The sequence below is a fragment of the Cornus florida genome, unplaced genomic scaffold, assembly GCF_030987335.1.
Source record: "Cornus florida cultivar Cherokee Brave unplaced genomic scaffold, ASM3098733v1 CherokeeBrave_3.0.0_Hap2_Chr06, whole genome shotgun sequence".
Lineage (NCBI taxonomy): Eukaryota > Viridiplantae > Streptophyta > Magnoliopsida > Cornales > Cornaceae > Cornus > Cornus florida.
The window spans coordinates 41,944,869-41,970,429 of NW_026775576.1; the positions used below are offsets into that span (position 1 = coordinate 41,944,869).

At 37.0% G+C, this 25,561-nt stretch overlaps 2 protein-coding genes across 9 annotated transcripts in view; both read right to left on the reverse strand.

Moving 5' to 3' along the window:
- LOC132311368 (xanthine dehydrogenase 1-like) overlaps positions 1 to 21,948 on the reverse strand; it is a 66,189-nt gene extending 44,241 nt beyond the window's left edge. Inside the window, exons 1-4 of one of the 2 annotated variants that reach the window (XM_059809262.1) lie at positions 21,586 to 21,945; positions 18,686 to 18,785; positions 14,369 to 14,477; positions 8,735 to 10,243 (exon numbers count right to left, since the gene is read on the reverse strand). In XM_059809262.1, the coding sequence (XP_059665245.1) occupies positions 8,735 to 10,243; positions 14,369 to 14,477; positions 18,686 to 18,785; positions 21,586 to 21,721 (1,854 nt within the window). In that variant the 5' untranslated portion in view covers positions 21,722 to 21,945. Of the gene's footprint in view, positions 1 to 8,734; positions 10,244 to 14,368; positions 14,478 to 18,685; positions 18,786 to 21,585 lie in introns of both variants that reach the window. The other variant, XM_059809260.1, reaches the window with a different exon arrangement.
- A 1,478-nt stretch (positions 21,949 to 23,426) lies between these two features.
- Positions 23,427 to 25,561, reverse strand: part of LOC132311369 (DNA polymerase I A, chloroplastic/mitochondrial-like) — a 49,191-nt gene continuing 47,056 nt past the window's right edge. For 6 of the 7 annotated variants that reach the window (XM_059809264.1, XM_059809265.1, XM_059809266.1 and 3 more), the window contains one exon: positions 23,818 to 23,958. In XM_059809264.1, coding sequence (XP_059665247.1) covers positions 23,951 to 23,958 — 8 coding nt within the window. In that variant the 3' untranslated portion in view covers positions 23,818 to 23,950. Of the gene's footprint in view, positions 23,959 to 25,561 lie in introns of all 7 variants that reach the window. The other variant, XM_059809268.1, reaches the window with a different exon arrangement.

Below are 25,561 nucleotides of genomic sequence, written 5' to 3' on the forward strand. Positions count from 1 at the left end.
GATATTTTGGTCCATTCCGATATAAATTTATGATAGTTAACCATTCCCACTGCCCCAAGAGATTTAATATTAAGGAAGCCACAAATAAGCCTAACAAAATGGAAAGAATTTATCTCATCATGAAATATCCACTCATAATAGCATACTTATTGTCACGACCTACCACACTGTGTAGATATTGTCCGTTTTTAAATCTCAATGCTCACTGTTTTCAAAAAGCATCTATGACTCTACACAGGTACACAAGTAGGAGACATCCCCTTGTAAGTGTCAGGAACTTTCTTCCCCTAGGCAATGTGGGCCGTCACAATCAACCCCTCTAGGGACTCAGCATCCTCACCAGTCTAACCCTCATGGGCTTGAGCACACTCCCCCACCCGCCTCACACCATATAGAGATTGTCTGCTTTGTACATCTCAGTGCTCATAGTTTTCAAAACGTCTCTACACAGATAGTATGCATCCCCCCCTTATAAGTGTCGGGAACTTTCTTCCCCCCACCCCAGGCGATGTGGAACGGAACACTTATAATTTATACATTTTACTTAAATTATGGTTACAAATAAACTTAAACATGAAATAAATAAAGTTACCGAATAAAACAAATTCAAACTGATAGATAAGCAATCATTGGTTTGCACAGTATAGAAGAGAAGAAGCAACAATTGTGTAATGTGTAATTCAAATGCACAAAGAAAACAAAATTACAAGAATAAAATAAATATGCCCTAAAGAGGGCTAGCCAACTAAGAAAAAGGAAAAGATTAAACTAACCACAATAATAAAAATATTCTCTAACACCCCCTTCAAATTCACGATGTGACTATGAGATGTAACAGCCCTCACCCCTACATGACACAATATTATCCATTTTTGGCTCCCCCAAACCAGTCTTCCCAGGAGGTCACCCATCCTGGTACTACTCTTGCATAAGCACGGTTAACTGTGGAGTTCTGATAGGTTCACAGCCATCACGGCTTTAAAACACGTTGTGTCAAAAGAAGGGTGTTGAACCTACATATAGCACTTTACCTTCACCTTCCCAAGGCGATGTGGAATCATGACACCCGTACCCTGCCAGTGTGGTAACTCACCCAGTGTCTCGCACTCACCCACAGAGGTCGTCACATGAGAAGATTCGAGAGTTTGCGAAGGAGAAAATGAAAACACATAATAGTGTGGGACTTTGTGAAGAAGCTAACCAGCTCTATAGTAGAAGAGACAAATGGTAGAGAAATAGTGTCAAGCTGAAGATGATGGCACATGAAGTGATAATCAATCTCAATATGCTTTTGCGCTCATGAAAGACAGAGTTATAAGCATTCTGAATGGCACTAATTATCACATTACATAGGTTAGGAACAGAAAGGGGAACACTCAGCCAGATTATCTTTGTTGTAGTGGCAGCCATGGCACAATACTCAACTTCAGCAGAGAAGCGAGTAACAACTGTCTGCTTCTTCTTTTTCTGAAAGTTCAAGCGCCCACACACACCCACAATATTAATGTTGACCTTAGCAGGCTTAAACTCTCAACCTCCCCTTTAGGGAGGAGAGATCATGGAGTCTAGGCTAATGCCCATTGGAACAACTGTTTGCTTTTTGCCATTCCAGGAAATGAGAAAGTCAACTAGAAAGACAGAGAAGCCAGTAGTTGACTTACGATTAGTCAAATCTCCTGCCCAATCAACATCAAAAAAAGCCCAAAGTTCCAAAGCAGATTTTAGAGGAAAATAACAAGCGCAAAACACGAACTACAACCCAAGGAACGGTAGTAGGAGAAGACACAAACTGACTCATGATATGAACTAATCGGTAAGATTAGACCATGTATCTGTACAATACACTAAACTGCCAACTATAAGTCGATACAAAGTTGATAAACAAAGGGAATACCATCTAAGTTAGTATAATGAACATTAAGCTCTAGGGAATTCTACTGTCCGTGAATCTCTGTGAGGCAAGCTTTGCAAATAACTTTTGTTGCATACTTGGACTAATAAAGAAAGTATTCTTTTGGAGAACAGGTGACCAATTTGTAGGCGTGGGTCTTATAGTATACTGTAGCTAGTGTTAGCCGAGGACTTGCTCCACAGACCCAAGAGGAATTGCTAGAGAATGGGATGTGCCTTCAATGACAAGGAAATAGCAAAGTAGACCAAGATCCTACATCTCAAATTATTACTGCAACCATAACTTCAAAAGTATAATGCAATTTGGGTCATCACCTGTCAGGATCATAGGATCGTATTATCAACAACTACGAGGAGAATAATACGACCAGTAGAAATATAATGAAGAAAGAGAGGTAAATCATAATCACTAGGATGAAAGCCTAAACTACATATCAGTGTAACAAATTCTCAAACAAAGCCCTAGGAACTTGTTTGGGACTATAAAATGCCTTCTTGAGTTTACACACCTTCCCATAATTATGGGAATGACCAGCAGGAAGTACCATAAAAGCTTCCTCAGATAAATTCCCATTTAAGAGGCATTTTTTAATCCATCTCTGAAATGGAACGCCCCACTGCCGAACAACTCCTATCGCAACCAATGTGTGAATGGTCATCATTTTAGCAACAACAGCTCCTCATAGTCAATACTGTATTCATGTGTGAACCCCCTTGCAACCAGTTGAGTTTTATACCTCTCTAGCCAACAGTTCATTTACCACTGAATCAACGGAAGGAAGTGCATTACAATTAAGAATAGAGCCACAAAGACCTTCAAAGTCATCTCTAAGATCCAACAAAAACTAAACTAATCTCTGCGTGGGTCTTATAGTATACTGTACCTAGTGTTAGCCGAGGACTTACTCCACAGACCCAAGAGGAATTGCTAGAGAATGGAATGTGCCTTCAATGACAAGGAAATAGCAAAGAAGACCAAGATCCTACATCTCAAATTATTACTGCAACCATAACTTCAAATGTATAATGCAATTTGGGTCATCACCAGTCAGGATCATAGGATCGTATTATCAACAACTACGAGGAGAATAATACGACCAGTAGAAATATAATGAAGAAAGAGAGGTAAATCATAATCACTAGGATGAAAGCCTAAACTTCATATCAGTGTAACAAATTCTCAAACAAAGCCCTAGGAACTTGTTTGGGACTATAAAATGCTTTCTTGAGTTTACACACCTCCCCATAATTATGGGAATGACCAGCAGGAAGTACCATAAAAGCTTCCTCAGCCAAATTCCCATTTAAGAGGCATTTTTTAATCCATCTCTGAAAGGCAAAGCCCCACTGCCGAACAACTCCTATCGCAACCAATGTGCGAACAGTCATCATTTTAGCAACAACAGCTCCTCATAGTCAATACTGTATTCATGTGTGAACCCCCTTGCAACCAGTTGAGTTTTATACCTCTCTAGCCAACAGTTCATTTACCACCGAATCAACGGAAGGAAGTGCATTACAATTAAGAATAGAGCCACAAAGACCTTCAAAGTTATCTCTAAGATCCAGCAAAAACTAAACTAATCTCTGCTCTTCTCTGTAAATATGATAAAGCTAATTAAAATTCAGTCCTGCAAGCTCTGTGAGAGAAAACTGATCCCAGTACCCGGTCATAACTGAATGAAACTTCTGAATACTCTTATCACCCTATCTAGCAGTCCGAATCTCATATTCAAATTGATATCATTTGAAAAAATTGGATTGCACATATAACAACAAATAATCCCAAATTTCTTTGGTTATGGAGAACTCGGCCAAATGCGCACCAATAGACTGATTCACATTATTATTTATCCAAGTAATTATCTTTGCATTTTTCTTTCTTTTTTTTTTTTTTCTTACTTGATACTCACACATACATGCCTCCACTGAGGCTTGAACCCTTGACCTCCCTTTGAGAAGTAAGGGCCTTATACGGTTATACCGCTATGCCACTGACCCGTTTGCATTTTTCACTTTCCAAGTGGACAACAATTCAGCATAATTTTCTATCTTATTACTTGTTGGGATTGACACAAATCCAGTAAGATAATCCCACATTTTCTTATCCAACATGATGTTTTTCATCCCATATGCCCAATAAGCGTAATTGTCACCAGAAAACCTCGCACTAATAGCCTTAAAAGAATAAGTATTACCACTGGGCCATCTTTAATATAATTCATAGCCAAAAAACCACTGTGAACAGAGAAGAATCGAGGATTATGACTGCTATTTAATGCGATATTATGCAATTGGGTCACTACTATGCAAGCCGAGAAGATCTAAGGGTTGTGATTTAAGCAAAGAAGAAACAATTTGATGGATCAAGAATGTGAGCCGAAATCGTGAGTCAAGGCAATGCGATTCCAAGAGTGTGAAAAGTCAAAAGTTGCAAACAGTAGACGAGTCGAAAGGGCTGTGACTCAAACAGAGAAGGATTCTAACAGAGAAAGTGATGTGATGCAAGATGACTAGATGCGAGGTTGAACAAAGTCAAGATGTTGCGATGCGATCATCAAGACTGTTGCAATGCAATGGTTGATGCGATGTAATTGCCGCAATTGATATTGTCAAAATATATAAATATTTCTATATTATAGTGGAGCAAAATCCTCCACCAATCAGGGTGATCCAATCAATTTTCTTCCAATTATAAATATTTCTATATAACGGTGGAGCAAAATCCTCCACCAATCATGGTGCCTCCTTTGACTATTGTACACCTTCCATATTTTCTTATCTTTACCGTACCTATATATAGGCTCTTTGTACTCAAGCAAAATATATCTGAATAATAAAAATGCAACCCTTAGTGGCTCTTTGTCCATAGATGTAGGCTTTAGTGCCGAATCATGTATATGCATGTGTTCTCCATCTTTCTCTCTTCCCTTTTCCTATTTGCATTTCTTATTTCCGCATCCAAATTTAACATGGTATCAGAGCCTAGATGTTCTTGTAATCTCATCTAGAATTTGAGGGAGAGTATTGGTACTATTATCATAGAGCATATTCTCCATGTCTTCACATTCCTTTCCCTTCCGGTCCGTTTTTCGAATGGTTCAGCACCTCGGCATTCCCCGATGTTATTCCAGCCCATTTCCCAGCATCGTTCCGGCCATTTCCCGACTTAGTTCCAGCCATTTCCCGGTGTTGTTCCGGCTTTTCCCGGTTTAGTTCCGGCAATTTCCCGACGTTGTTCGGGTCTTTTCCCGGCTTAGTTCCACCCATTTTCCCCGGCGAGTTCCAGTTTATTTTCCCCGACAAGATCTAGTCATTTTCCCCAGCAAGATCTGGTTAATTTCCTGGTTAATTTCCTAGCTTTGTTCCGGACACCTTCTCATCATCTTTCAAGGCAATTCTTTAGCAAGTTGGGCATTGATGATATTCATGCTCCAACTTGAGGGGGAGTGTTGAAATATATAAATATTTCTATATAATTGTAAAGCAAAATCCTCCACCGATCATGGTGATCCAGTCAATTTCCTTCCAATTATAAATATTTCTATATGACAGTGGAGCAAAAGCCTCCACCTATTATGAAATAAGGATCGAATATGAGTTTATGAGAACAATAGAAAAATAATGACAAGAAAAAAATAGGCACCCACAAACGAGACAAGGATTTATACGTGGTTCACCCTTACAAATAGGGTTACGTCCACGGGCGATGATGATTCGTATCACTATAAAGAAGAAGATTACAAACTAAAGAACGTTTTGGTTCTTCTCCACAATAATTTCTTTTCTCACACCACTCACTCACCAACAAAGAAGACTCACTCAACACTCAACAAATACCCCAAATAGTATATGGTTTACAAAAAGAGAAAAACCCACCCAAAGACAAGCTTCAAGTGTCAGTTGAAGATTGCACACACAAAAGGATTTTTTCACACACACAAAACCAATATACTCTTGGATGCCTCTCGGATGCTTTTCATCGAATGAGTGCAAGGCTATTTATAGCCAAAAATATACTTGGTGTCCAAGTATATTATAAAGCTTCCTTTGGAAGCCAAATAACACTTGCTGCCCAAGAATAACACTTGCTGCCCAAGAATTTCAAAGCTTCCTTTAGAAGCTAATTTGGAAGCTTCACCATCACACTTCTTTAGCCAAAAGATTTTTGCCATGTCATAAATGAATTTTAGACAAATTTCTAACATATCTCCACCTTGACTAAAATTCTCCACCTTTGTGCAAATGATAAGACAACACCATAAAAAGTCTTCCTTCAACACAATGTGAGTAATAAAAAATAACGCCATCATCATCTCCAACACAAAACAAATTAATAAAGAATTTTAGTTAAGTTTAAGTCATCCTCAAACTCAACCCTCGGGCTCTCATTCTTCAACCCATGCATGTCTTGCGCAGCCACAAGCATACTTCCAGTATTTGTGTCAAACTCTAAATCCTTTCCAAAACCAACTTTAGAAATTCCAAGTTTAACATCTCCTTTAGCAACCATCTCCAACCGCCCACAAACCACCGGCTGGTAATGAAAAGTCATCTTCTCACCCTTGTAGAGAATAGGACGTCCTTGACTTTTCCTTGTATCTCTAGTGTGACCAATTACTTGCCTCCCACACATCTTAATGGCACTCGAATGGACTATCTCATTGCCACCAAGATTATTGCAAGTCAATATCACACCTGTCCTCATAGGTCTGCCTCCATGTAAGGATTGCTGCAATTTCAGTTGCCATCTGAAAACGGATTTCATTCTCCACCACGTTATGTAGTCCCCTCACAACCCTTTAGAGAACTAGGATCGTAACTCCACTTTCTAACTCTTCCTTTGCCAAAACCTTGCTAAGTGAGCAGGGCCTGCATCTTAATACGCCAAAGACTGAAACTAATCTTGCCATCAAATTTCTCAATCTCGTATTTTGTCGATATCTCAAAAAACTCCCCAAAAAATTTCTCAGTGAATAGTACTGAATTTGTGAACAGTACCCGAATAGTATCTGTACACAATACACGAACCGAGCTCTGATACCAGTTTGCTATGAAATAAGGATCGAATAGGAGTTTATGAGAACAATAGAAAAATAATGACAAGAAAAAAAAATAGGCACACACAAATGAGACAAGGATTTATACGTGGTTCACCCTCACAAAAAGGGTTACGTCCACGGGCGATGATGATTCGTATCATTATAAAGAAGAAGATTACAAACTGAAGAACGTTTTGGTTCTTTCCCACAATAATCTCTTTTCTCACACCACTCACTCACCAACAAAGAAGACTCACTCAACACTCAACAAATACCCCAAATAGTATATGGTTTACACAAAGAGAAAAACCCACCCAAAGACAAGCTTCAAGTGTCAGTTGAAGATTGCACACACAAAAGGATTTTCTCACACACACAAAACCAATATACTCTCTTGATCCGAATATTGTCTTACTCTTGGATGCCTCTCGGATGCTTTTCATCGAATGAGTGCAAGGCTATTTATAGCCAAAAATATACGTGGTGTCCAAGTATATTATAAAGCTTCCTTTGGAAGCCAAATAACACTTGTTGCCCAAGAATAATTCTTGCTGCCCAAGAATAATTCTTGTTGCTCAAGTATTTCAAAGCTTCCTTTAGAAGCTAATTTGGAGGCTTCACCATCACACTTCGTTAGCCAAAAGATTTTTGCCATGTCATAAATGAATTTTAGACAAATTTCTAACACCACCAATCATGGTGCCTCCTTTGATTTTTGTACACCTTCCATATTTTCTCATCTTTACCGTGCCTATATATAGGCTCTTTGTACTCGAGCAAAATATATCTGAATAATAAAAATATAGCCCTTAGTGGCTCTTTTTCCAAGGATGTAGGCCTTAGTGCCGAACCATGTATATGCATGTGTTCTCTATCTTTCTTTCTTCCCTTTTCCTATTTGCATTTCTTATTTCCGCATCCAAAATTTAACAGATATCAATTAGGGTTTGCATACTTCTAACAAAACCATACTGCAATGATGAACAAAGAAAGAGAGTCGATGCTACGGGAGTCAAAAATTGCTATAGATGCTGCAATGGCACAATCGTCATTTAGGGTTTGCGATTATTGTGATGCGATGTCTTTGTTTGATGACACAATCAACAGGTGCGATTCAATTCCCACGATCGATTCTGCTCAAATATAACGATAGATATGCAATTGCTGGTTTGCATAGTAAAGAAGAGAAGAAACAACAATCATGTATTGTGTAATTCAAAAGTACAAAGAAAACGAAATCACAAGAATAAAACAAAATTTTCCCTAAAGAGGGCTGACGAGAAAAGAGAATAAACTAACCACAAAATAAAAATATTTTATAACACAAACAACATTTTAGTATCTCAATTCTATATACTAACATCTTTACATGATCAAACTGGCTAGAAACAAGGTTACCTAACTGAAGCAAAGCCGAATCACCAGCAAAAGGATACCTAACCGAAGCAAAATTGAATCAACGGCTTTTAGTGACAGTCAATTGAAGAAGCTAGGTATAGAGCTATGGTTCAACCATGCAAACAAAGTGTGAGAGAAATTGGATTAAATCACTTTTTCAAGAGAGGATTTCCTAATGACTCAATGACAGCACATGGTAGGATTATGCATGTGGTTATGCATCTAACTTGAAACCATTCAAAAAATAAAAACGTTTTTTTTTTTTTTTTTTTTGACAAGTAAAAATAAACTATAAGAACATTAAGAACAACATAAATACGTCAGCAAAGATGAAATTGTATCAATAATAAACTACAAAACTGTTGTTCTTAGAGCATCCATACCTGAAGTCTTGCAGAAAGGTGAATGTCAGGAAGTCCCACAGCTGTCCCATATTTTGTAATTTCAAAGTCCTGACTTCCAATAACGGATGGCCGGTGGAACAGTTGTACAGCTGATAGATGAGACAATGGTACACTCTCCGTAAAGTATTTCTTCCCTTCCATTTGATGAGAAACCCACAAGAAAAACTTGAAGAAGAAACTAAGAGTTAAAGATTTCCTGAATTCCACCATCCCACCAGGTGCATTGTCCTTGAGCAAAATGTCCTCCTCCAAAGTTTTCAGAGCACCCTGTAACACCTCCTGGTTCCAATTCTTCCCAATAAGAAAATCCTTTGTTTTTAATGCAGAAAGAGAAAGAGGAGCTACCCCCCCATAAACAATTGATGCACCTGAAACTACCCAGTTTTCATTCTTTTCTTCAAGACAAACACGCATTCCAGCATTTACTATTGCAATATCATCATCCCTTCGGTGAGCCTGCTTAAACTCTTTCACATGCTCAAACGGCCGAGTCCAGGGTAAAAATATTGAAAGTAAAATTTCACCACCAGTCAGATCAACCTTCCGGTAACCCAGGAAGAAATTTTCCGCCGCGGTCGTTCTGATATTTCCTTTGCAATCAATGATTTGAAACTTTGCTCCAGCAGCCATCCAGAGAGGATTCAAGTCTGATATCGGACTGGCAGTACAGATATTCCCACCAACAGATGCAACATTTTTTATCTGGGTCCCTGCAAACCACTTTATCTGTTCAATGAAAGCCTTGCAGGATGAAGTCTCATAAGCAGCACGCTCTTTTATTATCTTTCTAAAAATTTTCAGAAGTTCTGACAGTCTTACTGCAGCACCAATTTCCAAGCCATCATCCTTCACACTCAACTTATTTAGTTCAGGTACATGCATGACAGAGATCAAAACCTGATACTGAATTCTTTTCAACCTCATTTCGATTCCTACCTCAGTGTTACCTACCACCAATTTTGCATCTGGGTATCTTGCTTTCAAGTCTAATACATGTCGAAGTCTTAAGGGCCGATACCACTTAAGCCCACCAAATCCACTCAAATTTAAATAAGTAAGTTTCCTCAGTAACAGCTCAGGAGGGAAAATGAGCTCTTTGGTGGTGTATGCACTGCCATCAGTGTCATTGTAAGAGACAGGCCTGTGCGCATTGCCACAAGCCACACTTTCCATAATAGAGTCTTCTTTGCATGCAATTTTTGATCCACATGAACATGGCTTACCAGTTGAAGGACAAACAAACTCACCCCTAGGAAGGTTCATTGGTGATTCATCAACGTATAGCATATTATTTGTTTTCGCAAAGACTCGAAAGGCATCAACAATTGGTCTGTAACCAGTGCATCGACACAAATTTCCAGCAAGGCTTTCTTCAATCTGCTCTTCACTAGGTGGTGTTTGGCTTGACCTTAATAATGCATACATGGACATAACAAAACCAGGAGTACAAAATCCACATTGTGAACCATGAGAGATTGCTAATGATTCCTGCAGAACATATTAGGAGTTTCAGACACAGTTCACGTTGGAGAATAATTATAGGAGTGATTTAAGCCCTTGACAGAACTCCTTGACTGAATGTTAACGTTGCTATACTTGGGCAACAAGTTGTTACCACATTTGTATTTGACTTTGTGTAATTCCTTTATAATAAAATATTTGTAGAGCAAGAAATTTCTATTCTCTAGTTACAAGCCCAATTCACTTATAAATAGAGGTGGATTTTGTAAACAAAATGAGAGAGAATGTAATGAAAGAGATGTAGCCCTTTGGGCATTGTGTGTCATGGATGTAAGCCCTAACGGTAGCTGAACCACGCTATATTCTTGTGTTCTTCATGTTTTAATTTCTCTATTCAACTTTTATTTTTCTTTCAACAGTTCACAATAAAAGTAACTATGTTAGCACCATTCTAGAAATGAATAATATTTATTGCCCTGTTACCAAAGAGACTGCCCCTAATAATTTTCCTAGATATCTCAATAATAGAAATTATTTCTTCATACACATTAACCATTCAAATATTTGTTTCTCATTAACCATTCAAATATTTGTTTCTTTTCATTTGTCATAGAATTTATATTTAGCTATTATTGTTGTCTAACACATTAGTTAGAAAAGGTGGATTTGCTTGCCAACTCACCAGATATATGTGATGTCAATAAGAACATCAAATACAGGGAATACTTTCCAGGTCTTCTATTGTCCCTTTTCCATTTATTTTTTGTTTACCATAATAGATTATTATTTCTGAAAGTCCATTTTAAAAAAGCGTAGGCCTTCTTCTTTAATACCATTGAATTTCTAATATTATCTGACCTGAGGTTTATCCCAAGAAATTAAATCTCAGATCCTGTATAACCAACTGAAGGTATGTTCCTCATAAAGTTTCAAAGAGATTCATGGCATGTTTAAGTCGTTACTCAGAGAACAATTTTCTGTTTTCCAAGTTAAGAAAAAGAAAAGAAGAGAGAGAGAGAGAGAGAGGTAGAAAAAAAAAAAAAAAAAAAAAAAAAAAAAAGGCAATTTAGACAACTACAAAATAATGCTCTCTAAAAAAACGTGGATAAGAGTGTGCTTGTTCCTGTGGGGGAAGGTTCAGGAGGTGGCTTCTCTTGCGGCGGTTTTAGGGTGTGGGACGAGCTCCTTCCCTATTTCTTACTTGGGCTTGCCGTTGGGTGATTCGTCAAGGAGGGTGGGAAGCTGGGACCCGGTGATAGAGCGTTTCGAGAGAAGGTTGGCTGAGTGGAAAAAGTAATATCTTTCAAAGGGAGGGAAAGTTACTTTGGTGAAGAGTACATTGTCCAGTCTTCCCGCTTATTTTCTTTCACTTTTCCAGATCCCCTCCTCTATTGCTGGAAGACTTGAGAAGCTTCAACGGAACTTCCTCTGGGGCGGCCGAGGGGAGGAGTTTAAATTTTATCTTGTCCGGTGGGAGCAAGTTTGCAGGCCTTTTCAATTGGGCGGTCTTGGGATTAAGAGGTTGGCCCCCTTCAACAGAGCGCTCCTAGGCAAGTGGTTATGGAGATTCGGTAGCAAAAGGCATAGGTTATGGAAGAAGGTTATTTCGTATCACTTTGGGGAGGAGAGAAAGGGATGGTCATCTAGGCCGGTCAGATCTGTTGTCGGCGTAGGGGTGTGGAAATCCATTCTAAAGGGATGGGATGAGTTCTCTAAGCATATTAGATTCAGAGTTCGAGAGGGAAGGGACGTCCGATTTTGGGAGGATACTTGGTGCGAGGATCGCCCATTGTCTTGTTTGTTCCCAAGGTTGTTCAGGATTGTTGTTGATAGACATGCTTTGGTAGCTAACTGTTATCGACTCAATAGTGGTAGGTTGTCTTGGAATGTGCGATTCTGGTGATCCTTTCAAGATTGGGAGTTGGACAACATGACTAGCTTGCTGGACCTTTTTTTATAGACAGTAGGTGGATGGTACTGGTTCGGATTCCTTATCTTGGATGCCTCCTCCATAGGGGACTTTTCAGGTCCATTCCTTTTTTCTTTGCCTCTCCGAGTTTCACGGTTCCAATTTCCCATGGAAAACAGTTTGGCATTCGAAGGCTCCTCTTAGGGTGGCTTTTTTTGTTTGGACTGTAATTTGGGGCAAGATTTTGACTTTGGACAATTTGAGAAAGAGAAGACAAATCATAATCAACTGGTGTTGTCTATGTAAGAATGATGGAGAGTCTGTGGATCACCTTCTCTTGCATTGTCCCGTGGCTCATGACTGCTGGAATCTTATTTTTGGTCTATTTGGCTTCCAATGGATTATGCTCCGGACTTCAAGGGATTTGATTGACGTGTGGAGGGGCCACAAGGTGGGGGTTCATGCTCATAACTCTTGGAGGGCGACACCCCTCTGTGTTTGGTGGAGTCTTTGGAAAGAGCGAAATAGAAGATCTTTTGATGGAGAGGAATCCTCCATTGGGGCATTGAAGTTTTCTATTATTTGTTCTTTTTTTAGTTGGGTGATGGGGAGAAATTGTATATCTTTAGATGAAATTGTGGAATTTTTGGGTTCTTTGGGACCATAGGACTCCCTTTTTGGTTTCGGTATTTGTATAGCTCTTGGGACGCGCTCCCCTTTTGAACGCTTTCTAATACAGTTTTACTTATCAAAAAAAAAAAATACTCTCTAAAAAAACACAATGTTATTCCTATGATTCCAACAAAATCTTAACTCTTGACCAGAACCAGATAAATATCTGACCTTCTGAATCAAGTCAAAATTTCAAATTGTATGATATGAATCACAAACCTTATTATTATGTTATTGTTATGGTATATGAGAAATAATGATCAAAAGTCATTCCCGTGTGATTCCGCTAATTGATGGTGCTGGAGTTAGGAAGGGTGTAAACTCAATACAAACCTAACCTCACATTAATTGCATAAAGTGGCTATCCTTGTACTAAAACCTGTGTTCTTACTTTTAACAGCCCAAGTTTTACCATTGTGTACCACTGCACCACACAATGGTTAAAGTGACAAAATTTTATTTTAGAAAAGAAAAAGATTCCTTCCAATTCTGAATTTAGAAAACAATTTATCCGGTTGTTTGCATGAAACACACAAAAATAAATGTGATTATCATGGATATGATCATTAAGTACATGAAGTGAGCAATGAAAAATCTATTTCATCTGTTTGAAAACTGAAACCCTAAGACACCTGTCATTTATATCTGAATAGAATCAATAATAGTACAAAAATTCCAGCATTTATATACGCAACAATATCTATTATTTCTTTCAAACATATACACCCAGACGTGCACACAGACACTAACTTCCTTTTCATCAGATGAAGTTAGAGCAAGAACTGAACATCAACGTTAACCAAGCATATCCATTTTTATTCCATATAAATAGCACTAGAGGATTTTACATTACAAGCAACTTAAAAAATAAATAAACAAAAACATTTACTACTCAATACTTATTACAAATTTTAAAGAAAAATAAGGACATTATGATTTAAGAATTAAGTAGAAACAATTCGAATACCATTGAAAATTTTAAGAAGATTCTAATTAATAAAATAGCATATTCAGGTTTGTCACCCAAAAAAAGAAAAAGAAAAAAAAAAATTCTGCATTTGTGCCGACTCCAAAGTTCCAGACAACCAAATTTGTCGGAATATCCATCATCTACCCTTTAATGTGAACTTTATCTTAAATGAAAATAACATAAACCACACTTTCCGTAGATCTCAATTCTTCAATTACTATTTGAATACTTCAATTACAAAACTAAAAGGTGCAATTGGGCCAACAAGTAGAGAGTGATCAACAGTTCAATGTGAAAGCATAAGCATAACCTCCCTTTTTTTAACTGCTGTCAAAGCAAGAAAACAGACAAGTGAAACCCTATTCAACAAATGAGGTTAAGAAATTCTTCTCTAAATTTTCTAAATGCAAGCATTCATCATGCAAAAGGTCTTGCCCAGTAGCCGGTAACTCAATAAAGAGTGTGAATACAGAGGTCTACATTCAAGGTGTATTTCCATCAAGCATAAATCCTACAGACAACACATGAATACTTTTTCAGAGCCTGAGGTCCTCTGTAGTTTCCAAAATAACACAAGGAGAGAATTTCTAGAGTACTATACCTGAACTGGATGCAGGCCATTTCTGCGATTTCCAATTCCCTCAATTGTAATTACATGCATCCCTTCCACAGAATACAGAGGAGCCAAGCATGCATTGATAGCATAATGCCTAAAGAAGTGTTTCAAAATAATAAATGTAATTACTACCTTATGGTTGATATAACAGATGGTGAAAATGAAATGCATCTATAATTATGGTAAGTTCATGTGAACCACGCAGCAACCTGAAAGAAATAAAGGCATTACAAATTAAGTACTAAACGAATACACATCAGATAGCATAAAAGATAAACTTGTAAAAGAAAAAAATCTAGTACATGATGCAGAAAAAAACAAATATGATTTTGGCCCAAGTTTAATATGAGGGTGAAAGTTGCAAACCTCAGGGGATCTGAGGGTAAATTACCCAAATTTTTAATATAAAGTATAAAAAGACAATTCTCATAGGAATCACTCATCCTCAACCCAAGGGTAGAATAGTTTGGCAGTGGTCTACACTAACAGGTCAAATTTAAAAATTGACCCTCCTTAAACTTAAAATTGACACTTCACAATTTCACATTACACCCTATCATATGTCTAAAAGCATTAATTACTCTAAAGAGGTGGGATAGTGCTAAATGAAAAATGGGGGGAAATGACATCATTCTTTCTCTTTGTTTAATCAAAGGCAGAAGTATAGTGGTACTTTCTCACCTTCTAAAATAGAAGTTTGAGGGTTCGAGTCCCCATAGGAAAGAAAAGTGGGTGTCTCTCTTGACAAGGAAAAAAAAAATCTCCTTATTTACAAAATTATAACAGCACATAATTAACAATAATGATCATATTTAATGACAATGATTGCTGAAAGAGTAGGGAGACCTATTGTAGATACAAACACAATGAACACTAAATTTAAATCTGATTGTTGATTATACATTAACTGTGCAAGGCATTATTTCGAAAACTAAATAATAAAATGTATGTAAGAACAAGGGTTGATCTTTTGTAATAAAAACCTATATATATATATGTAATAAGCAAATAGATATAATAAGATTATTAAAATGACAGAACATGAGGAGATATCATTCATACCATTACAAAAGGCTACTTAGATAAATTTTTATTGACTATTTCATTAAACTGCTAGCAATACGTACAACTTAAAAATTAAACTTGTAACAACCATGAGCGTACATAGCTAGTATTATGCTTAACCTCTTATAAGTCAGACATTTTGAATTAAAATCCACCACCATCCCCTTCACCACCTTCCTTGCCGTCTCCACCACCTTTTCCACCTCCAGAGCCACTGCCGTATCCTCCCCCAACACCACCGCCAGACCCTCCTCCAGTTCCCCCACCACCACCTTTTCCACCTCCAGAGCCACCGCCATATCCTCCCCCAACACCACCACCAGACCCTCCTCCAGTTCCCCCCCCACACCTCCCTTGCCACATCCACCACCTTTTCCACCTCCAGCGCCACCACTGTATCCCAGCACCACCACCAGACCCTCCTCCTCTACCCCCACCACTTCCCTTGCCACCTCCTTCACCTTTTCCACCTCCAGCACCACCACCGTATCCTCCTCCAGCACCACCACCGTATCCTCCTGCACCTCCCCCACAACTTCCCTTGCCACCGTCCCCACCTTTTCCACCTCCAGCGCCACCGCTGTATTCTCCCCCACCACCACCACCACCAGACCACCCTTCAATTCCCCCACCACTTCCCTCGCCACCTCCTCCACCTTTTCCACCTCCAGCGCCACCACCATATCCTTCCCCCAGTGCCACCACCTCCCTCACCTTTTCCACCTCCAGCGCCACCGCTGTATTCTCCCCCAGCACCACCACCAGACACTCCTCCAATTTCCCCAACACCACCTTTCCCACCACATCCTCCTAAACCTCCACCCTTACCACCTCCTCCATAGTCACCACCTTTCCCACCTTCACCACCACCACCTTCTCCTACATCACCACCTTTCCCACCACCTGCACCTCCACCTACACCAACACCATAACCTCCTCCACCTCCAAAGCCTCCACCTTTCCCAGAATCATCTCCAGCAATGGTCTCTTTCACAAATCTTCATCCTTCTGCTATCCCCACTACCAACAGCACCATCAACAACATTACAATAAGCACTCCAACATTCTTAATAAACTTCCCCATATTTCACTCAAAGTGGGAACTGAGAGTATATAGGCTGAGTAGCAATGCTCATTTGCTGTATGTATCTGATCAGTGGCTAATGGTATTTATAGTAGTTAAGTAGGAAGGACAATAAATGCATGCAGTTGGATGGAAAATCTCTCTCTCTCTTTCTCTCTCTTGGATGGAAAATCTCTCTCTCTCTCTCTCTCTCTCTCTGTGAGAGGTGATGTGATGGCCCTGTGGGCAATGGACGGAACTTTCAACTCGCCTTGACCAAAAGGATGCTTAAGGCCAGTGTAATATTAATTACTGCACTCCAACTCTCAACTAACTTCTAGGTCATTGTTTTTTTGGGCTCTCTCTCTCTCTCTCTGGAAAGAGAGGGGCCAATCTACACAGAGTGCAGGAAACAAATTTATGCACTAAATCTTACTGCAACTCTTTCGTCTACTATTATACAATAATCCAATTGTTGAACAATGTAGATAGAGCCCTTTTAGAATGCTTCCACTGCAAAAGATAACTATGTTGACAAAAGTTCACTACTAAGTAGACACGGAACTTTTCAGTTTTGTCAATGAATTAGCATCATCCCTTTGAATTTGTCAGTGCCAGACGGCTGAAGATTTGCACACAGAGTCATACAAAAGTACAAATGGAATGAATTAAAATAGAGAAAAGATCTCAATTCTCATTCACTTCTTTCAATGATCTCAACTACATTGCTTTTAGGTGTCTATTTCACCCAAGCCTCTTTGAAAAAAGGGGAAGAAGAAAATAAATGTACTGTGCAGAAATTAAATGTTTTGCATGTACGTGAATATAGTTTTTGTTACCGTGCGTGAATTGTTCTCTGAATCACCATCGTATGCATTTGATTATTTGCATCAATTTTTTTGTATAAATATAAATCATGTTATAATATTTTAAATTATGTACGAGAAAATTAAATGGCAACTTGATCATCCTATGTTAGGCTTAATATTTTATTTTAATTTACATGGACAATCTGAAGCTTGAAAAAAAAAAAGGACAGAGTTATTCTGTGGAAGAGCATGTTAAACCTTTTTCAAACTAGCTCCTTATGAACATGCAGGAGAATAATTCAAGTACGTAGATAAAGCCGGATGACAAAATATGATTCATTTAGGCAACCCTAAATCCTATTTGGTTACTCTAATTTTTTTTTCTCTCTTCCAAAATTGATTTCCTTTGTAAGCCCCACGTGACTGGAACTGAGGCTTTGTTTATTTTGTCTTTTTATGGAATTATTAAGGTGCTTTGCATATTTTATGATAAGCCAGGTCAACTGTGCAAGTCACTACTGATATGTCATCATATAAAAATTTAATAGACTGAAACAGAAAGAGCAAGATGTGTTGCAAGTTACTTTGGATGAACAAGAAAGCTCTCCGGGAGGGATGTAAAAATGGTTGCCCATCATGAGAAAATGGCATAATTATATATATTGTTGACCATAAGACACATATAAAGTCTTTAATCCTTATTTCTTTTTTCTTTACTGGCCATCCGATTCAGGATATTTGGTTGATGAGGAACCGTAGGAAAAGAATGGGTACAGGAGAACTAAAACCTTAATCTCCATTATTCTGCTCCCAGGAAAAGAAAATATTATTCAAATAGTCTCGCTGCCCTTAACATAATTATTTAGTTGAGGTTGTTTTCTTATGAACTATGCAGCAGCAAATGTAAAAGTTCAAAAATTATTTCTTAGTTTATTCACATCCATAGGGTAATGGAATTCCTGTGTTACTTCTTCTCATCCTGTATTGCAGATTCTTGCACTTTTAAAAAATCAAAAATGTATATCATGGGTGCTATGTAATGAAAAGATACGCGCAGAAACTCCCTTTCGCTTCCCTCTGTCTCTCAACTGGTGCTTTATTCTTTAGACCCTACACCATGGTTGACCAGTACACCACATGGGAGAAGGCACTAAAACATCCTCACATTATAAAAATGAGTAGAAAAAGAGAAATAAACTTTCCAAGCATATCCTGGCATTTGCTATGTTCAAAAACTAATCATGAATCATAAGTTCCTAAGTCAGAACTCTTCCAGAGGAAGAAGAGGATTGTCATGTACCTATTAAGGGGAGTGAGAGATAGACAGAACAAATGACGGATATAGAGAGAATGAGAGTGACTCACCAACATTTCTTCAGATTTTGGTCATAATAAGAAATCATCACGGTGCAAGCCCCACAGCCACCTTCACCACAGCCCAGCTTTGTCCCCGTCAGACCGACATCTTTACAACCAAAGAGGCAAAACAGTGTTCATATATTTATATCTCACCATATGAAGCAAAAAGGAAAAAATAAATACAATAAATAACAACAATTTAGTGGGAAAAGCTACATAAACTGCCAGGGAGAGAAGGAAAAAGGTAACAACAGCATATGGAAAGGAACATGAAGGAAAACTTAAGACCATAGAATAAATGAAAGAATGGTCAGACATAATTACCAAATTCTAGATGATAATGAACATGAGAATAAGATAAGGAACCATTAAATTGACACAATTGTAAGATCTCAGACCATCAAGCTTGAGAACAATATTATTTTATTTAGATTTTCTCTCTTCCCTCCAAGCAACCCATATTTCCAACACCAACATCGTGTTACGGACTACTGAGGCAATATAAGATCAGCCTAGAACAACACTCTGAATATAAATAGTATCTTCATCTGCTGTGACTAAAAACTATTCCACTTAATATCAAAATGGTAAAAATAGGACATCACCCACTTTGATCAGCAGAAATTGAGAGTGCTAAGAGGGGCAGACTAGATACGGATCTTACCTTCAGTATTATTAGAAAACAGTGACTGCCTTGAGACTCAAACCAGTGTTCTCACACTTGGAAAAACTATAATTGTTATATATAGAAAATGAATGAGCCTGACATGATTGGTCAATTACACAACAAAAGAACATAACAAATTTGTAAATTATAATCTATAACGAACGGGAGTCAATTAAGAAAAAGAAAAAAAAAAAAAAAATTATGAATCTATGGAAAAAAAGATAAACATCCAGTACCAAACAATAACGGTGCTAAGTAACCCAGATCTGTAATGTTAAATTAATGTTGAGCATGACCAGTTCTGCAGTTGTGTCATTGCCAAATATATTTCATACTAAACAAACATTTATCGCACTCATTAATTGCTTTAGTTTCTTTCTGTCATTTCCTAACAAATCAAAATCACTTTCATTTTCTCAAAATGCTGAACTGAATGAAACAGCAATGAAGAAAAATAAATATGTATGCATACAAGCAATGACAGGATGAGGAAAAATCAGATAAGTTGTGGAACTTCACTAACAGCCATACGACCAAAGTCATGATGACTGCAACATAACTGTTTGTGCAATTGATCTACTTGCAACATAACTACACATGTGCCAAGGACAGTTTTAAGTTTAACTCAAAAGTTAAAACACATTATTAAAATTTATCAACTACCACAGCCAGAAGATTGACAACTTAAAATCTGGTTTTAGGGGTTGACAAACTGCATGATTCAAGTCATTCATTGATCGCCAGTTATTCAACACTTTTAACCATCAGAATCAAACAAGATGAAAAATAATTTTGTGAAACAAAACAAGCTATGAAAAAAATGTCTAAGATTGACGTCCAGACAAATTTTATACACCCTAATATTAAGTAAAAATTTAACCCTTTCAATTCATTAGAAGTGCAAAAAATAATATTTTCAAAATAAATTAACAATTTTTTTTTTTTTTTCCTAGTTGGTACTCACACACATGTGTCTCTTCTGAGACTTGAATCCCTGACCTCCCTTTGGGAGGTAAGAGGCCGATACCGCTAAGCTATTGGCCTGTTGGTAATAAATTAACAATTTTAAGGCAACATTAAAATAGATTGCAAATAGTGGTGAAGTTCCTCATCAGAACTTCAACCAACACAAATAAAAGCCCACAGCATCAAATAAAAGTATTAACATTTAATTATACATTAATATATGTGCGTGCGCATATATACGTGTATATATAATATATATATATATATATATATATAGGCGTATTTGAAGAAAATAACTAGGGTATACTTTTTGGTAAAACAATACAACAATACTTCCTGGCATCCCACATTGGCTGGACCAGAATACTCAGTGGCCTTTTTTCTTTTTTCTTTTTTTTGTGGTGTCAAGAACATTAGCCACACAAAGCAATTCATGGGTAACCCACGTAACCAACTAAATAGTAGAATGTTACAACCCCTAATCTACATAAAACAAATATATTACTTCAACAAATCAAAAAAATGACCTAGCTGTTTGCTTACTTTAGGTTTACTTTTTCTTTTCTTTTTATTCGAATATATCAATAACCAAGCATAGCATAACTTTCAAGACAGTTATAAACTGAAACCTAACTCGAAGTTATTCCGTTGCTCAGTAACCAAAAATATTATACCAAAATAATAATTCACAGTTGGAATAAAGGGTTTCAAGGGAAAAGAGAGGATCTCATTAGAAATGTAGGCATTACAGAGTTCAACCATTCTAACAATACATAGAAACACAACACCCCAAAAAATGATCCTAGCAATATTTTCTTTTCGTTTCTTCCCTCTTAATTTCCTACTCAATTCAACGAACAACAATAATGTTGCGTTTAAGTGCACGGAATCAGCCCCTTGGAATTGAAATTGGAATTGATGGAAATTTAGTTACCTTGCAACCTGAAAATTTAGTTTGGTAGGGTATGCCCTCACTTATTCCATCGTACGGAATGCATATTTTAGTTGAATGGAAATCATCTCATTTACGAAAAAATAAAATCAAATAAAATAAAATAAATACCCAACTTGCAACCTGAAAAAAGGAACAAGAAGAATCGAGATTCCAAAGAAAATAAAATGAAGCTTTGTATCACAAATCACTCAACTAACTATAGTTTCACTGTCTAGCTAGTTCAGGATTTTTTTTTTTCTTTTTTTTCTTTCCCATTTTCCTGAGGATTCTCGGCAATCAAACAGAGCTGAAAGTGAATTTGATTCCCAAAAGACTAACCTCTGAGATACTCAAGTAGAGTCATGTGAGCCAATCCATCAGGTAGTACTCGACGAACGCCGTTGACGTACAAAATTGCTTCCTTGCACTCTTCGCCGACCATCTCCAATTCATCATCGTTCTTCAACGACCCCATAATGTGTGTGTTATTGGATATGAAATTGTATATATATCACATAAATATGATGCTTATCAGACGAGATCGTATGATAATTCAAGTTTCCATCAACAAATAGATTCACATATGAAAATACACTGTGTACGGAGGAAAATTCAACTTCTGAGTCCTCAGATTACTTGATGAGATTGAGTTTGTCATGTGGGACCATCAGCGTTCGTTGTACGCCGGTAAAATGACAAAGTTTGGATATATAAATGTAGATACATATATAATTATAATAGTATGATTGCCATAAAATTGACATCTATCTTGCAATAAATTTGGATTGTGGGGGACCACTTGTCAGTTAATATGATCTTCCCTTGAATTTATGAATATGCTTTAACTTTAATACGTATAAATAAAATTTAAAAATAAAAACAAAATAAAAAAGGTTTTTTTTTTTAATGAAAAAACAAAAAAAAAAAAGGTTTGAATCGTTGATGCACAAGAGGTGTGGACCCTAACTCTTTCGAATTGATTTCCAAGGGGTGCACCAAAAGACAAACCTATTTGAAAGAAAAACATTTTGAAGGAATATAATGAAATAATATAGTGAACTAACTTCTTTTTTGAGATATTGTTATTATATGTTTAATATCATATTCCAATTTTTAATTAGATCATTTTGAAGGAATATAATGAAATAATATAGTGAACTACATTTTTGACAGAATTTTAATAATATATTTTTAGTAGAAACCTAAAACCCTCCGCGCGATTGTTTCGAAAATTTCACTAAACTACGTGTCCTTGGTAATGTACTTATGAATTTATCCGGTTCATTTAATTTTAAAAACAAAAATTCACGAATTAAATTCGCTCGTAGCATGGTCACTAAAGTTGCACTGAATTGGATTTAATAGTTTATTGTAATCAACACTAAAACCAAAATCTTTTAGGGACGGCCTTGTTAATTATCCCATTAAAAAAAAATGAATCTTAGTAATGTGATTATTTAAAATGCCATTAGAAAACGACAAGCGAGACAAGCAAGTACAAGAGTATGAAGCATGTAATATTCCAAAGGGCTAAAATCTTTGATTTTTAGGGAAACACGTCTTAACACAAGCCAGCCCCTTTATTTTAATTATTTATTACTTCATTCATTTTAATTTGTTTTTGTATTCATTTTCATTTCACTGATATAACATGACTCTTGTTTTTGTGTCTTTATTATTATTATTTGATAATTGATTACCTTTTATTTTTACCATCAGAACTATATATATTATTATTATTATTATTTTGTTTATTCAAGCACCACCGTCATATAAAAAGAAGCAATGCGTATATTATTATTATTATGTTTATTGAGCATATTTGTATTTAATGGAATTAATTATTGAACAGTTTATCATATATGATAGGGTTAAATTCGTAGTTTTGTAATATATTGTATGGTAAGAGGGGAAAAAAAAGTGTACTGTATTGTAGGAGTTAAGAGAATTCAATTTGTCGGATATTTTTTATTTATTTTTTTATTTTTTTTGAATGGTCAAGTAATTTGGTTAAAAAGAAAAAATGTACAGTATAAAAACCCAACCCAAGCCCAAGAAGCAAAAGAAATCCATTTGGACCAACAAAGGGTTGGAACCAAAAGGCCCAAAACCAAGTCCACAGTCTGAATCAAATTGCCGTTGCAACTAATTTGGTCATTCCGGTGATAACAAACAGAGCATTGAAATGAGGATTTAGGGCTCTTAGGCTTTTGATAAAATTGAGCTTTAATATTGTGCAACAAATGACAAGAACCAGACTGTACTGCTATCAAAATGTAAGATTTTTTAATATACAACGGATAGATTTTTTGCAGGCTCTCATGGTTCCAGTACAGATTTACATAACTGCATTAAAAAAAAAAAAAAAAAAAAAAAAAAAACATGTACCTCCCAAGACTTTGGTTCACCCTCTGCGCTGACATAGACAAAATCAACACAGTACAGTGGTCACAAGACTCCATCCCCAAGCCGCCACAAATCACACGCTGGTGGGAAGGGGGCAGGGATTCAACCAAATCTGCATCTGTTTCAGCAAACAAAACCCACAGCCTACTTGGCAGAATACCAGTTTTGAGCACATTTGGCATCAACAGAAAGGTCAACATTAAGAATGTTCTTGCCGTCAAAGGGTTTGGACATGCACTCAACAACTATGGCCTTGGCGATGTCAGCTGACTCTTTCGGTCCTTCGAGGATTACTTCATCATGAACCTGTTCCCAAAATTATTCAGTATTTTCTCAATTAAAGCTATTTTGGCTAGTAAGTAATGCTCAAGAAAATACATATAAGATATGAACTCTCAATATCGGAACAAAATTAGGCATCATAGATAAAAGCAGAGCAAATCAAAATTGCTTCTACTGCTGCCATCAACAAATGCATTAAAGGTGCACACTAGGCCTATATTATCATTTAAATTATATATAGTCCTTCACCATTGTCTGACTCAACCTTCTCAAATAGTTAGCGCATGTTAGTTTTACATCAGTATTAGATGATGAGATGTAAAGAGTGTACCCTGCAAAATATATATATATATATATTTGAACAAAAACTAAGAAATAATCACGTCAGGCATGACAATATATGTTATTTTATATTATAAGTCAAAAATACAAATGGAGGCAAAGTCATTAATAAGGACACCACTCGGTAAAAATGTACATGGAAACAGAAGATTTCAGGTTTCTTTTTTTTCCCATCTTTCCTTTATCATCCCTGCAGCAAATGAAGATTTGCCTCTGCAGATTAAGTAAACTGCACTTCAACATAGAAAGCAGCTATGTTGAAGAGGCACAAAATTGGGAAACTAAGAAACAACATTTTCATAAACTAAAAGCCAACTTAAAAAAAAAAACTAAAATGAAGTGGAGGAAACACTATAACTAGATAAAATACAATTACATAGTGAACATATTAGATCGGTTGAGATATAGCCCAAACGTCCAGCAAAAAATGGGAACTTAAGAGAGAAAAGTAAGAGAAATAGAAGCCAGTTGAGATAAGATTGGAATTCTAGAAGAAGAAAAAAACTGCATTGAACCCAACAGTGAGAAGCAAGAAAATACTGAATAAGGGCAATTGTCAACAAAAACATGGATGGGCTTGAAAGGTATTCTAAAAAAGAAGTTAGTTGCTTTATTGGAAGAGATGGCTATATGATGGACTAAAATAACATGTGAAGATATTTATTGCCAATGTCATGGGTTCTCGTCCCACATCAAATCCGGATGAGGAGGGTCTCGAGCATATAAGGGCGGGTGCTACCACTACAAAATAGCTTAAGCTTTTGGGTTGGATTGCAAGTGCCCAGCCCATGAGAAATGGTATCAGACCGGGCCCAATTCTTAAGCCGGTGTCATGCCAAGTGCTCACATGAAAGTGTCCGAGTCAAAAACCTGTACCCCGCCGTTAGGGAACCGCAACGAGGGCGCTACGGGTTTTGGGTGGGGGAGAATGTCATTGGTTTGTCCCACATCGAATTCCGATGGGGAGGGTCTTGAGCATATAAGAAGCACCACCTAATAGCTTAAGCTTTCGTGGGGGATCGCAAGCTCCCGGCCCATGACAGCAAGATCTTTTGCACAATCTCAATTGTGATATAAGAACACAGACTCCATGTCAATCACGTCTAACAGAGAAACTTCTCCAAGCATAAGTGTAAATAAATAAATAAGTTCATATAAGAATCACATAAAATTTGACCATATTAAAATACAAAAATTAAAGGAAAATCTTTCTAAACGAGAGGGCACAAGAGATTGGGAGTAAAACAAGAGTCATTAAACAATATGTTAACATCTAAATACACAA